The 15,197-nt window shown below is 38.5% G+C and overlaps 1 protein-coding gene across 1 annotated transcript in view; it reads left to right on the top strand.

Moving 5' to 3' along the window:
• Positions 1 to 14,688, top strand: part of UTP18 (UTP18 small subunit (SSU) processome component homolog (yeast)) — a 37,916-nt gene extending 23,228 nt beyond the window's left edge. The window contains exons 10-14 of the mRNA XM_012661548.1: positions 1,333 to 1,456; positions 7,297 to 7,471; positions 12,369 to 12,511; positions 13,731 to 13,767; positions 14,536 to 14,688. Of these exons, the coding sequence (XP_012517002.1) occupies positions 1,333 to 1,456; positions 7,297 to 7,471; positions 12,369 to 12,511; positions 13,731 to 13,755 (467 nt within the window). The 3' untranslated portion in view covers positions 13,756 to 13,767; positions 14,536 to 14,688. The remainder of the gene's footprint in view (positions 1 to 1,332; positions 1,457 to 7,296; positions 7,472 to 12,368; positions 12,512 to 13,730; positions 13,768 to 14,535) is intronic.
• The last annotated feature ends 509 nt before the right edge of the window (positions 14,689 to 15,197 follow it).

Below are 15,197 nucleotides of genomic sequence, written 5' to 3' on the forward strand. Positions count from 1 at the left end.
CACGCACCACTATGCCTGACTAATTTTTAAGTTTTTTGTAGACATGGGGTCTCACTGTGTTGCCCAGGCTGGTCTTAGACTCCTGGCCTCAAGCTATCCTCCTGCCTTAGTCTCCCACAATGCTGGGATTATATAGGCTATAGGGATTATATTATAGGCAACCCCACCTGGGTTGCCTAAATTTTGATTGTTCTCCCCTTGCTCCCCTTCCTCTTCCTTTTCTTATTTTGTATGGAAGAGTTTATGTGATTGGCATCATGCTGTTCATATTACATTGCTATGTACATGGAATATTTTGAGAATAAAAAGGAGAGTTGAAGAAAGAATTTACCTTTTATCTTTTCACCTTTACTAGCTTTTTCTTTTTGTTTCCTTGTGGGGTCATTCTTGCCACTTTTGCTTTCAGTCTTTTCCGTACCATTTGTGCACTTGCATTCTAGATAATCTTGCCCTTGATCTCTTCTCTTCTCATTTTAGTCTATTGCTAAACTAATCTTTAAACACCTTCCTTTATTATAACATTAACAGATAAACATATAAGGCAGAGGTTTTTTCATTTGACCCTATTCAATTTTCCAAATATATTTTACTACTATTTAACTTGTAATCTCACTCTGTCCTGGAAAATTTTGTCAAGGAATAGTTGAAATAGTGAGATTCACCGCATTCTCATTTGGAGGATGATTTTGGCCATTAGCCATTCATGGAGATACTTGTGGTCTCTTCGGACATAATGTCCTCTTTTATTATCTTGCATACATAATTCTTCCTTCTCTGAACTTTTTGTGCTTATTAATAAGCTTATGTGTAGCATTTAGGATTATTTTTAAATAACTCGGTAATAGATAAAGTGTGTTTATCTTCTTATAACTTCCTTGTGGTCTGGATCAGTTCATTCTTTATGTTTTTCTCCATCATCGTCATTAACAGTTTTGTATTAAATATCTAAATCACCTAGCCTTACATATTAGGTACTCTAATACCCATTGATAGGTGTTGGAGGAGCTATGCTTTTGGGTAGTGTTGTGTTTTGTTTCATATTTTTGCTCCAGTAATTTATCTGAGTGGAACATAGCTTTTCTAAAAGCTCGATTTAAGCCAACATTTTGTAATTTTTCACTCTAAACCTAAAGATATTTATTGACTAACTGATACAGTTTTCTATGTATGTGAATGTCTATAAGAAATATTTTTAGTCCAGCTTTCTAGAACTAGGAAGGTTATTATAGATTTATATTTATAGTCCCTTGTACTATTGATGTACTTGTCTTTTCAAGTTTAAAGCAAAATTAACCAAGCCTTTTTTTTTTTTTTTTTTGCTATTTCATTCAGGGGATGGGGAAGTTTACGTTTGGGATGTGAACTCTAGGAAGTGCCTTAACAGATTTGTTGATGAAGGCAGTTTATATGGATTAAGCATTGCCACATCTAGGAATGGACAGTATGTGGCTTGTGGGTAAGTAGAGAGAGGTTCTTGTAACTTCAATCATATTGTGCTAATGAGAGAATATTAAGGAATTGAGTATACTAGGTGATACATGAGTATTTCTGTTTACAAACTACTCAGTAATATGAAGTTGGTCAACCCAGGTGTGCCTTTTGCATTTTATTGTCTAGTGCAGTGTTTAATAGTAATATTATAGTAGTCCCCTCTTAACTGCAGTTTCACCTTCTGCGATTTCAGTTACCTGTGGTCAACTGCAATCTGAAAATATTACGTACAATAAGATAGTTTGAGAAAGAGACCATATTTACATAACTTTTCTTACAGTATATTATTATCATTGCTCTATTTTATTCTTAGTTGTTGTTAATCTCTTCCTGTGCCTAGTTTATAAGTTAAACTTTATCATGGGTATGTAGGTATAGGGAAAAACAGTATATTTAGGGTTCGGTTTTAGGCATCCACTGGGAATCTTGGAATGTATCCCCTGTGGGTGAGGGACGACTACTATAACGGCAGCTTATCAGTTTTTTAGCAAAGAAAATACTAGACTACCTTATATCATTGTATTTTCTCCTTTATTTGAAATATCTGTTTGGTCACATCAAGTTTTCCTAGAATTATTTTCAGCTTCTTGTCATTGATGAGGAGGTAGAATAAGTAAACTTTGGGTTTAAGTTTTAAAAATATTTACAGCATTTTTCCTTCTTCTAGCTAGGTGGTATAAAGCAAAAATGTGTTCCTTGGAAATACCATTTGTTAGTATTGTAGAGACCTTAAAAATATTATCTAGAATTCATATTATTGTGCTATTAACTGGAAAAAAATGGTTAATACATTAGGGAAAAGATGGCTGTTTTCCTACTTGATTTTTAAGATGCAGGGTGAGAGGAGGCGGCATTGGATACTTACCAGTAATTCTAAACTATCTTATCAAATCACTAATAAGCACCTGTGATTCTTTTTTGTTTAGGTTTTTTTTTTTTTTTTTTTTTTTTGAGATAGGGTCTTGCTCTGGCACCTTGGCTAGGGTGCAGTGGCATCATCATAGCTCACTGCAGCCTCAAACTCCTGGGCTCTAGCGATCCTTCTGCCTCATTCTCCTGAGTAACTGGGACTACAGGCGCGTACCACCATGGCTGGCTAATTTTTCTGCTTTTGTAAAGATGGGGTCTTGCTCTTGCTCAGGTTGGTCTCAAATTCCTGACCTCAAGTGATCCTCCCACCTTGGTCTCCCAAGTGCTGGGATTACAGGTGTGAACCACCACACCTGGCTTAATACCTGTAATTCTGAAGCATTAAGAAATGGGTTTTTATGACTTTCATAGACCAAACACAATTGAGTCATAAAAAGATTTCAGTCAAATCTTCCCTCGCGTAGGAAGTCAAGGGGGTCTTGCTGTCCAGAAACAGCATACTCTCCACGCTGCGTTCATTCTCTTCTTCAAGGTTAAAACTGGCGAAACTGGTTGTAAATATCCTGACCACCATTTGGAAACTGGGGCCCAGGAGGAAAGGCAAGTAGAACTAGGCTGTGGCACTTGGAGAACAGGCCACCTGCCTTAGGCAGTGGGACAGTGACAGGTAACTTGGTGTGGGAGTGCCCTGATGAAGGCCCCTTCCTTTTCTTTGTTACCCTGAGTCACCGTACCTGTGCCAAACCTGTAGGGAGGGACGTGTTAGCACAAGCCAAGTGTTTGCCAGGGTAGTGTGCTCTGTGGCAGCAGTTCATGATTAGCAGATCTTCTGGGAATAAAGCTCTTTTAAAATGAAGACTAGTGTTTAAACTAATTATAAGTAATTTTAAGCAGAACTCCTTTTGCCTCTATGTGGGGCAAGAATAACTGCACAAAAACGACCTTTATGCACATTTTGTGAAGTCAGTAAAGTTAGTCTTTTTCTGGTCCTTGCCCTCTCTTCTCTGTGTCACTTTTTATTAGTCCTCCTTGAAGGGCCTAAACAGGAAAGAATCTAAAACTCATTTAATTTTAATTGCCCTTTGGCGTAATTGAATTCTGATGTGCTTGGCCAAAGACTATTTAAGCCTTTAGAATCTTCAAGTTATTCTTCAAGAATCGTAAGGGAAGTTTTAAGGCTATAGAGGGAAGAAAGGGGCAGGGGGATGAGCCTTGAGGTCACGGTGGCAGTAGGTATCAGGTAATGCGGTAGTGACGAGAGCGGTGGGGTGGGAATAGGGGAGACGGGCAGAGGCTGTTTGTAACGTATTTGATAATGGCCTAGAAAATGGGGAATGGGAGAGAAGCAGTCATGTTCTCAGGCTCCAGGCCTGAGCAGCCAGAAGAGCGGACTTGTCATCGAATGGGGGAGCAGGAGGAGGAGGAGCGGTGGTGTTGGAAGAGAGAAAGTACACGTGGCTGTGCCCACTAGCAGCTAGAAACAGTGTGGAATCAACACGCAAGACACGGATTCGGACGTAGTGGGTGATAGGTCGTCGGTGGGAGTACACAAGATGAGTGGGACACTAGAGGTAGGTCGGAAAGAGAACCTTGGGGACAAGGGTCAGCGGAGGGAGGTGATGGTGAGGGAGACTGAGGATTCTAGAAGAGTCAGGGAGAGTTCAGCCCTCGAGCTGTCAGCAGAGGGGAGAATTTGAATGGGAGGTTCTGTAGGACATCTACAGCTGTGGTTGTGTCTTCAACTCTTAATTTAAGGATTGTGCTTCCTCAGGCCACCTTCACGTGGCAGTAAAGGAGAAGAAACAGCCACCTATAAGGCATGCAAGCCTGGAGTGGTGCTTAGGTGTTGGAAGGATTCAAGCAGCCCTAGGGAGTGGAGTCCCTCGGTGGCAGGTGGTTTCCTGTCTGCTGTTGTGGTACTGCAGCTTCTCTCATCCTCTACCCATACATAACACTGGTGCCTCACCCTCGAGTATGGTGCTTCAGCCGCTCCAGCATCAGAATACCCACAGTAGTGATTAAAACCCAAGGTTCCTGGGCTCCACTCCAGCTCTGTGATTGGCACAGGAAGCCCAGGAATCTGCTATTTGATATGCTAGGCGGTTCTTATGCATTATAAAGTGTGGGAAGCTGTCGTTTGTTGGCATTTTTTCCCTCTACTGCAGGGTTTTTCAACCTCGGCACTACTGATATAATTTAGGTGGATAATTCTTGGTGGTGGGGGCTGTTCTGTGCACTGTGGGTTGTTTAGTGGCATCCCTCGCCTCTCCCCACTGGAAGCCAGTAGTGTACCTTCACTCCCTCACTGCCCAGTTGTGACTGTCAGAAAGTCTCCAGGCATTGCCAAATGTCCCCAAGGGGGCAAAATTGCCTGTGGTCAATAACCACTATCCTACTGTATAGTTTCTTCTTGGTCATAATATTAATTTATCAATGGCCCCCATGTGCTCTTTCTATACGCCATTTCAGCTTCACCTTCCACCACCACCAGCATGTGGTGGTTCCCAGTCCAGATTCATAAATGAGATATTGATCTGGATAATGGGCATCGTTTCTGTTTGGGAAGAACTTTGTGTACCAGGACACTTGGTTGCTGATCTGCTAATGGGCTGACTACCCTGGTTTCAGGAGCCCACTTTAGTCCAGTCAGCTGCGGTTGGGGTGGGAAGATAATAGTCATGTCATTCCTTTATTTAGGGGTTGAGAGGTGAGCTAGGAGGCATGCTTATTTCTCCCTTTGTTCCTGCTCTTCCCTCCACCTGAAACACCCTGTTTTTCCCACCTAATGTCTGCCATCCCCAGCTCGAGTCCTCCCTCTACCTTCCACAAAGCTCATCTGGAGCTACTTCATCTCATTCTGTTTCCCTTCTTTGAGGTTCTAGATCACAGGTAGAGTTTAATGCTATATTATATTCTTCTGTATCGCTGGCTGTTTTATGCAGGTTCATTTTTTTCTGGGATAAATTCCTTCTGATATTCTGTATTCCTGTCACACTTTGCATACTCCTGGACATGGATATCATTCAACAAATATTTACTAAGCACTCTTAGTGGCATATTAGAATAAGTAATATTCTTTTACCACAAATACTAAGAATAAGTTTCTATATATCAAAATAATTAACCTGTACCATTTTTGTTCCACAAATTTAAGCAGTAGTCAAATAAGAATTAATAGGCATTATTTAAGGAGCCACTTATGTTCACAATGGTAAGATTTGATCTAAAATTGCTATTTAGGAGAGCCATATGGATTATAACTTTTTGTCTTAATTAACATGGATTTAGGCATAAATCAGTTTTCAGCAAGAAAAGAGATTTAGTACAGAATAAGTACAATGAATAAATATTTTGATCCTAGTCAAAAATATAAACAAGGAAAAGATGAGATGTGTCAGGCTGCTGTAACAAATACCATAGACTGGGTGCCTTATAAACAAAGGAAATTTCTGACAGTTCTGAATGATGGAAGTCTGAGACCGGGGTGCCAGCATGGTTGGATTCTGGTGAGGGCCCTCTTCCTGGCTATAGACAGCTGATTTCTTGCTCTACTCTCACAGAGCAGAAAGAGGGCAAGAAAGTTCCCATGGGTCTCTTTTATAAGGGCACGAATCCCATTCATGAGGGCTTTATTCTTATGACCTAATCACCTTCCAAAGGCCCCACCTCCTGATTGTATCACATTGGGGGTTTTAAGATTTCAACATATGAATTTTGGGGAGACACATTTAATTCATAATGGAATTCTATAAGCCAAGGATATATATATACTGTTTCTCCTGAGTGATTAGTATGGACTGCATATAGTTAGCTCTACTTAAATTAATGGGTTATTTAGAATTAAATGAGAAAATGTGCATGTCAGTAGTTTGAAGACTGAATAATTCTAACATACCATTTGTGTGTTGGCTGTCATTTCAAGCTACAGAATCTTTCACGTGAACTGAATTTGTCGTCTTTATGCATTGTACCTGACTCATTGTTGGCAGTCCCTCAATGTTAAGTGAATAAATGAGGATAGTTGAGTGGCAGGAATGAGAGTACACTTGGTGGAATATGTGTTTGTCACTCTTGTGAGATTGAGGCTTAATTTCTTGCATCTTTCATGTTTATGTTGCAGTTACTAATTAAGTATCTGTGAATTGCAAGTACCCTAATGCTGTACCTTATACTGTATATGATTCCCATAGTTAAGGGATCTAAAAGTTGAGATCAAAATGTTTACTTAAAGTTCTTCTCTATGAATGGTTCTGTTAGTGATGTGCTTACAACATAAGGTCATTAGGATTTACTTTTTAAGAGTATTTGGTACACTTTATTGCTGATATATATTTAGATAACTTGGGGTGAACGATCACTTCCCGAACCTTGACTATAAATATTCCTAGTAAAGCCAGAATAGATGCGTATTACTGCTGCTTTTCAGCGGTTTTGGAAGTTCTCATAAATGTCATAGAATAAAAAAAGAAAAGAGATACTATAAATACCTCTTATAATAATATAAATGGGGGATGGACAGTTAGCATTCACGCATTAGGACTTGAGGGCGCAAGCACCATGACAGTAGAAGTCTTGGTCTCTTTTGTTCACTTTTGCATCCTAAGCACTTAAATAGTGCCTGGCATGCAATATTGAGTTGACATGCAAAAATATTTATTGAAGGAATGAATAATGGAGATTCTATGTTTTTTTGGATTTTCTAGCTAGACTCGCAATTGAAAAGCTGCCAGAGTTAACGAGAGTTTGGCAAGGCTGAAGTAGAATTGATAGAACGTGTCTAGCTTTTGCCTTGGGATGAACTCTCCAGCCACTAGTCTCTTTGTAACATATGATTCCTCCAAATACCAGTCTATGGGGTTAAATCTATATTCACTTAGGTTGTGAAAGCCCTTTTACTTGTTTTTTAATCTATTTTATTGCCTTTTTTCTTTGCAGTTCTAATTGTGGAGTGGTAAACATATACAATCAAGATTCTTGTCTCCAAGAAACAAACCCAAAGCCAATAAAAGCTGTAATGAACTTGGTTACAGGTGTTACTTCTCTGACATTCAATCCTACTACAGAAATCTTGGCAATTGCTTCAGAAAAAACAAAAGAAGCAGTCAGATTGGTAATATTTCTTTACCCTTTTATTATTGATAAGTTTAAATCTTAAGTTGAAAACATCGAAAGGTAACAGGAGAGTGCTGGATTATTTCTAAAAGAGTGGCTTTTGATGTAGAAATTACCGTGATACAATTGTTGAAGTGATCCATAGTAGCCACCAAGTTTGTATTATGTCAGCTCTTTTGGGAGAGCTGTGCTGTCCATACTTAGCATTTCTTAAAACCTCATTTTCAGAGGTTTTTTCCGCTGTATATATTAAGGTATATATGTAAGGCAAACACTTTATTCCTCTACAGTTTTCTTTCCTCATCTACTTTTTTTTTGTTTTGAGACAGTCTCACTCTGTCGCCCTGGCTAGAGTGCAGTGGTGTCATCATTGCTCATAGCAACCTCAAACTCCTGGGTTCAAGTGAGCTTCCTCCCTCAGCCTCCCTAGTAGCTGGGACTACAGGCATGTGTCACTACACCTGGCTAATTTTTCTATTTTTAGTAGAGAACGGGGTCTTGCTCTTGCTCAGGCTGATCTCGAACTTCTGACCTCAAGGAATCCTCCCACCTTGGCCTCCCAGAGTGCCAGGATTACAGGTGTGAGCTACTGCACCCGGCCTCATCTACTTTTTTAAGGCCTGTTATCTTAATAGAAGGGTGGCAATTCTTAGATTTTGAAAATAAATTGTGTAAAAATATTGCAAATTAAAATAGCTAGATAGTACTTGAGAATATACCTCTGTGTTAGGAGTCCCCAGGACTGCCTCCACGTTTAGTGACTTACTAGAAGGACTTACAGGATTCACATGGTCATACTCATGGATAAGATTTATTACAGCAAAAGGATACAAAGCAAAATCAGCAGAGCGCAAAGGTGCATGGGGCAAAGTCTGAAGGAAACCAAGCATAAGCTCTAAGAGTCCTCTCCCAGTGGAGTCACACAGAACATGTTTAATTCTTCTAGCAATGAGTTGTGACAACATGTGTTAAGTGTTTTCTACCTGGGAGGCTCATTGGAGACTGAGTGCCCAAAGTTGTTATTGTAGGCACCCTCTGCCTAACATGTTCCAAAATTGTAGAGCCCCAGAAGTAAAGCCAGGTGTTAAGCATAAACTGAATTATTTGTTCAAGTGGATTAGGCACCATGAGTCATCCTTATCATTTGGGGGAAGTTTCATGCCATTGTAAGGAACTATTTCCTAGTCAAGTTCCCAGATACCATCCAAGGGCCACCCTTGCAAGCAGGCCTTTCTAAGGATAACAGCCTCAGGCCTGTGTTAACTCTTTTCTGCCCAACCTTAGAACTCAGATTAAATGCCACCCCATCTCTATGTGAAGTTTTCTACCCTTCAGGCAGAACCAGTTTTCTCATTCATTTAACAGTTACTTGCTCTAGGCACCAGATATACAGATGACATAGAACTTTGAATAGCAGTATTGCATTGTGCTGTTGTTATGTGTATACTACCAGATTGTACCCATTTTACAAAGTCTGTTATTTTTATCTTGCTCACTTGGCAAAAAGCCTTGCATACTCCATCAACTTTGTATTGCTGTCTATAGTTTATAAAGATTTACAAAGAATTTTACAAAAAGATTTGAGCCATATAACAGTTCCACAGAGAATTAACTTACCCAAAGTCTATAGTTAATAAAGGGCAGAATTATGATTCTAGATTCCATATTCTTTCTAGCAATTCAGTGGTTTTCCAACAGAATTGTGCAGAGCCCTGGAATCTGCACAGGACTTTATATGGCAAATGGGGCAAGGAGGAGGCCAAGCTTCTACCTATTATCATATAGAGCAACATCACTGTTATCTGTGGTATGTGTTGAGATTATATGATTTTCTTAAGAAGGGATTCTGCTGGAAAAAGTTTGAAAAATAAAGCATTGCATTTTATGGCCTCTCTGTTGAATGAATCATTTGATGAATGAGAAGGTTCTAATTCAGGTCAGCTTTAAAATCCCTTCTCCTCTAATGGGAGTGGTGTACTAGTACATATTAACCTTTTATCATTTTAATGGTAGTAAATTGTTTTAGAAAACTATGGGATCTATCTCCTCTTGACATAATATATTCTACAAGATGTATAATAGTTAGTTCTGCATAGTTTGCTTCAGTGATTATGACAGCATTCATGCTTTTTTATTGTGGCAAAATCACACAAGGAATTCATTAGTAACAGCCAAATCACAATTTTTAAATGCTAGTCAACCATCATCTCTAATGGAAAGAAGCCAGGCATAGCAGCTTCAGAATGCCTCAGTGAAACAGTGAAATGCAGTTGCTTATAATGATCCCAACAGTTTTGTTATCCCAGTACAAAGCAGTGAATATAAATCTAAGCTGTTGCACCTGTAAGAGACCCAGAAGTCAAATCGTTATTATATTTATAATTTTGGATGTAGTAAAAAGTCATAGAACTTCTTATCCATTAGATCAAGGATGAGTGAGCTTTTACTTGTTGAATTTTGCTATCTGGACCCTTAACTATCATGACAGAAGTGGTGTCAGAGATAAAAGGAACTTTCTGAGTTAAATAAGTTGGGTCTTTATGGGGCTTTTTTAAAATTAAGAGTTTAATTATAGCTGTCAATGCAGAGGCCATAAAGAGAGGTCAGAGTACAGCATAGGTCTAACCGGGTAGGATCATAGGTCTGAGGGAGGATGCACTAATCAGTAGAAATTACACTGGGAGCTTTGCAGATAGATACTATTGACTCTCTTAGGAGAGCACTGTAAACACCGACCCCCCTGCCTCTGATATGCCAAGTCAATAGAAGAGAGCAAGTTTAAAAATAAAAATAAGTTGTCGGTAAGTTGGCATTTATCTTCCACCAGAAGGAACACACTGGCTTGTTGTGTGAATGCATGGCCACTGTGTGTGGTTTTGTAAGTTATTTGTTGCACGAGGGTCCCGTGTCTAGGGGGACACCATTTATGTCAAAGACTTTGTAAATGTGTGTATTTACCACAGTATTTCTGGTACTGTGTGCTTTTTATTTAGCTACAAAAATAAGCAGCTACCTTCTGGTAAAAATGGTCTTAAAAAATTGCTATGTGTCTTATGCTCCAGTTTTTGTCCTAATAAGCAGTTGATTTAATTATTAATTTAAAGTTACATGAATCCAAATTAGGAGACCTTTTCCCCCCAGCTTTGGTTGGAAATAGAAAGGTAGGTGGTTTAATATAATTATCTTTAAGAAGTTATTCAGATAGAAAGGTTGGTTTTGGTGTGTTTTGATTTGGAAGAGTTAGAAAACCAGCTCCCCAAACTTCAAAGTCATGCCAAGAAAGCTGATGAGTTAGTATCTGAGGAATTGTTTCAGAGTATGAGGGGTGAATAAGGTAGGAACAAAAGTCAGGCATAGAATAACAGATGTTTTTGTCTTGATGTTCTGCCTCCCTGATGTTTTAGATCACCTGTCCATAGTTGATGCATGCTTGGAGGGTGCAAACTTACAATAACCTAAGCAAAACACAATTAAGAAGCCAAGGCAGTTATCAAAAATTCATGTAATTTCTGCATTCCCAAACTGAGTATAAATAGATTTTGTAATATGTAAATATTGTAGCTTCTCTCCATAAAACAGAAGTCTGCTTTATTAAGTGCTTTAAACTATGTATGTATGTGTGTGTGTGTGTGTATGTGTATGTATGTGTATACACACATATACTTGAAGTAATTTCTCAAGGAATCTGTTTAGAGAGCAGTGTTTAAGAACTTTAAAAGGTAAGATCAAACGGGGGTACTGCCAGTGTCTTAGCTTTAGTGAGTCAAGACCACTTCTTATCAGCACACTGATGCTGTATGTACAGACAGCAGGACCTGCCTTCTGGCAGAATTCAGAATAATTGAACATGGCTTAGAGATTCAGTGTAAATTTTACGTTCTTCACAAAATGATCAGTAGATATGTATCAGAGAGAGTTGGTCCTAATAACTGACTGACTGAAACCTGTTTAATAAATAGATGTATATATCTGTAAGTTTTACCCAGTACTTGTCTATCTGAAGATAGACAAGTGAAGATCACCTTGAATGGCCGGTATAGTCTCATCTAAATGTATGGAGGATGACAGACTGCTGAGATAAATAGCCAAATGATAACTGTATGTCTCGGAAGAGCTGGAGAACATTCGAAAGTGAGAGTTGTTACCATCGTAGTCTGAAGGTAACTGCTTCTATGCGTAGATTTTACTCATCCACAGATTGGATGAGGACTTGTTTTATCTGTCTTGGACTCGGGCCCATTTTTCCCAGGAGTAGACTCTGGTGAAAGAGACGGTGCCCTCGTCATGCTTAGACATAGTTTTGAGGTGAGCTTTTAGCTCTCTGTAGATCAGGATACAGTTTCAGTTGGAGTCAGGTTTTCATGATTCAGCCCTCTTTGAGGAGAAATTGCAGAAAGCAAAGAGTATATCACATAGGTGAAAAATAAAAGTGTAAAAAGGAAATATGATATTGGAAGATGAGGTATGACTTTGCCTAGGCTTCAGTTATATAAAATCAGACTCTTGATAATGTTTAAAATATCTGTTCTTGTTAATCAGATTTTAGTATTCTTTACTGTGATCTTAAGCTAGAGCATTAGTGAGCACTGCCATTGACTGTTTGCTTTAGTTCATTTATTCATTTATTCATTCAGCAAACATTTGAATCTCTCAGGCATCATGCTAGATGCTGCATTAACACTTTCTTCTCTTCCCTCCCTTTCTGCTTAGTTAACAACACATTAAAGATCAAATTTTAATTTTGGAACACTTTGCTACAGTAAGAGACTGTACTTCTGGCATGCTATAATCAAAATGAAATTTTCGTTTCAGCAAAAAGATGGAATGAAGATTAAAATTTAAGAAAGATGAGTTCCCAGTTGTTGCACTTCAGATCTTTTTATTATCTCCTGCAGGTTCACCTCCCTTCCTGTACAGTATTTTCAAACTTCCCCGTCGTTAAAAAGAAGAATATTTCTCATGTTCATACCATGGATTTTTCTCCCAGAAGTGGGTACTTTGCCTTGGGGAATGAGAAGGGCAAGGCCCTGATGTATAGGTAGGTATTATGTATGTTTAAAAAGTCAGAGATACCTATAAACTTTTTGACAACGTGAAGAGATAGTATGTACTCCCAATTCTACAATTGCATACAATTTATTCTACAGTTAATAACTTGTAGCATGTTCAGCTTGACTCTCATTTTCATTATCTTACTTTGTGCATTTTTCTACCGTAAAATGTCACTAGCAGAAAAGTTCACCCGGGGAATATTTTATTTTTTGGTAAGCTGTATTTTGAGAATGTCACATTGAGGAAAAGTAGCCACTTTAATGATAGCCACTTTCTTGGTGCCTTATGTTTAGATTAACTTAATTTGTTTGCCAATCGGGCAGCCCCGCAAACCTGAATAGGTTCAGAGAACTGCCTAGATGAATTTTTGCTGATTTGACAATTCACAGTTTACTCCCAGATTTAAGTGATTTTTTTTTTTTTTTAAATAAAGGTCTTTCTTTCCCTTCAGCTGTAAGCTGTAAATAAGGATGTTAACCACAAAAATAACCAAAAGTTATATACTCTGTCCAGGTTCTTTTCTGCATCCAACATATTTGGCTATAAAACAGGAACAAACAAAATCTAATTGCATCATTGCTAGAAGATATAGGTGACAAGGTGGATCTTCAGGGAGAACTAAAGAGCTTTCAGTAGAAAACCTGTGACTTAAATCAGTCCTGTGTCCTTGCTCCTTGTGCGGGTAGGGAATGCTGCATAGAACCCTGTGTTTATGTTTGTATGCTTTAGGGAATGGCAGCTTTCAAAATAAACTGAAATTTGGAGTGAAGAAAAGGAAGAATGTAAATTGATTTTGAGGAGAGAGTTGTGAAAAGAGAATATAGCAGACAGTAATGTGGTTTTATAGTTCTGCTTACTTTGAAAGGAAAATGGGTTATACCTGGATAATTCCATCAGTCTCATTTTAGATCAGATTTGGGGTGGTTCTGTTTCAGTTCATATTTTATAAAAGGATGGAGCTTCTTAATGCACTTAGAAATTCTCTTCCAAAGCTTTGGTTTTTTATAACTGAAATTTTCTTTTCTCTAAGTAAGCCCCAAAGGCCATTAGATTTTTTACTAGAGCATTGCTTTCTAGAGTTGAGACCGTTTCTAGCTATACCGGTAAATGGGTTGGACGGACATTTCTATTGGGAATGGTTGATCAGGTATTTCAAAGACTCCAATTTGATGCTTTGTTTAGATGACTTATTTTTCACTTTTCAGATTGCACCATTACTCAGACTTCTGAAGATTATTTGAAGTAAGAAAATCCTTTTTTATAAATTCTACAGGTTTTAAGATTACACCCATTGCTGTTAGTTGGCAGAGGTACCACATTAGCTGGGCTTTGTTTCTCTGCCTATAAGTTGCTGCATCTTCAGTTAGGGGAGTGGGTTGTAAATAGGTCAGGAACTGTCTAGCTAGAGTTGAACCTTCCTTGGGAATTTCTTATCCCAAATCACAGCATTATGGCTCTGTTCTTCTGAGGTCAGAGCTCTAATATTGTGTTCAATAATTGTCAATCAACTAAATTGTAATTACCAGAACATACTTAATCCACAAAAGAGAATAGACTTAACAGAACAGAGAAATAGGTATCTCAGATATAGCTATATCTTGTGTGAACTTAAACCTTCTTATTGTGTATATGTTTCTTGAGAGATTATAACTGGCTAGCCCTGTTTCACAGAGCTAGATAATGGCTGGCTGTTAGTTTTGTTGCCCAATATTTAAAATGTAGGACACACTTCCCTTCTCATAGCTTGATCTTTGATCTGAGATACGGTAGTTGTTCTGTGGTTGAGATGTGCAATTGGCCTGTTCATCACAATTGAGTTTTTGGTCTTTTCTGAGATTCATGAATGTTGAGGAGAGACTTAAAGGTAGAGGAGTTTTAAGCAAAGCCTTAGCCAGAAGGGTAAGGCAGTTCAGCTATCTTGCCTCTCAAAATTTGATCGCCAGTACATGTTGTTTGTTGATGAGCAGCAGCTGTAAATCAGGTATGTAATTTCTTCTGTTCTTTCTTCAGATCCCGTTGAGCCACAAAAGAAACCCGTCCTGATATATCGTCTCAGAAACTTTCCTGAATGTGTGATAATATATGACTAATGATTTATAGAGCCAGCTATGCTTAAGTTAACAGCAGTGTCTTAATAAACATATGGCAGCTTTTGTTTGAAAATAAGTGTATGTGGTTCTTTACCCCTGCCTTTACCCCTGTGCGCACACACACACACACGTACACACACACACACTCTAACTTGGATGCATTTGTTTTAAGACTAAACATAGGAAATTGGAAACACCTATTTGTACCAAAAATATAATAATATAGGCAGATTTCTCGTACTTCACAGTTTCTCATATTTCCACCTCTTCCTGCGTAGATCTCTCATTTCAGAGTATCAGCTAACAGATAACTGATGAGCTGCAGTGGTCAGTTGGCTTGACACAAGAGCAGTGAAATCTCATGGAGTGAGTTTTGAACTTATAATTCTTCCTAGGAAGGTGATTATGGAAATGCTTTTTTTGGCTTATTATTTCAAATGATTGTCATTGTTACCTCAGGGAGCATATGAAAACCTGGTGGTCTCATCTTACTAATTATTAGCCACTCCCCTTCCTGGAAATGTTCATCATGCCAACTTAAATGTTTCATTTAATTTGGGTTCCAAGGTTGACAATTGATTC

The sequence above is a fragment of the Propithecus coquereli genome, unplaced genomic scaffold (genome assembly GCF_000956105.1).
Source record: "Propithecus coquereli isolate 6110/MARCELLA unplaced genomic scaffold, Pcoq_1.0 Scaffold119, whole genome shotgun sequence".
In the NCBI taxonomy this organism is placed as follows: domain Eukaryota; kingdom Metazoa; phylum Chordata; class Mammalia; order Primates; family Indriidae; genus Propithecus; species Propithecus coquereli.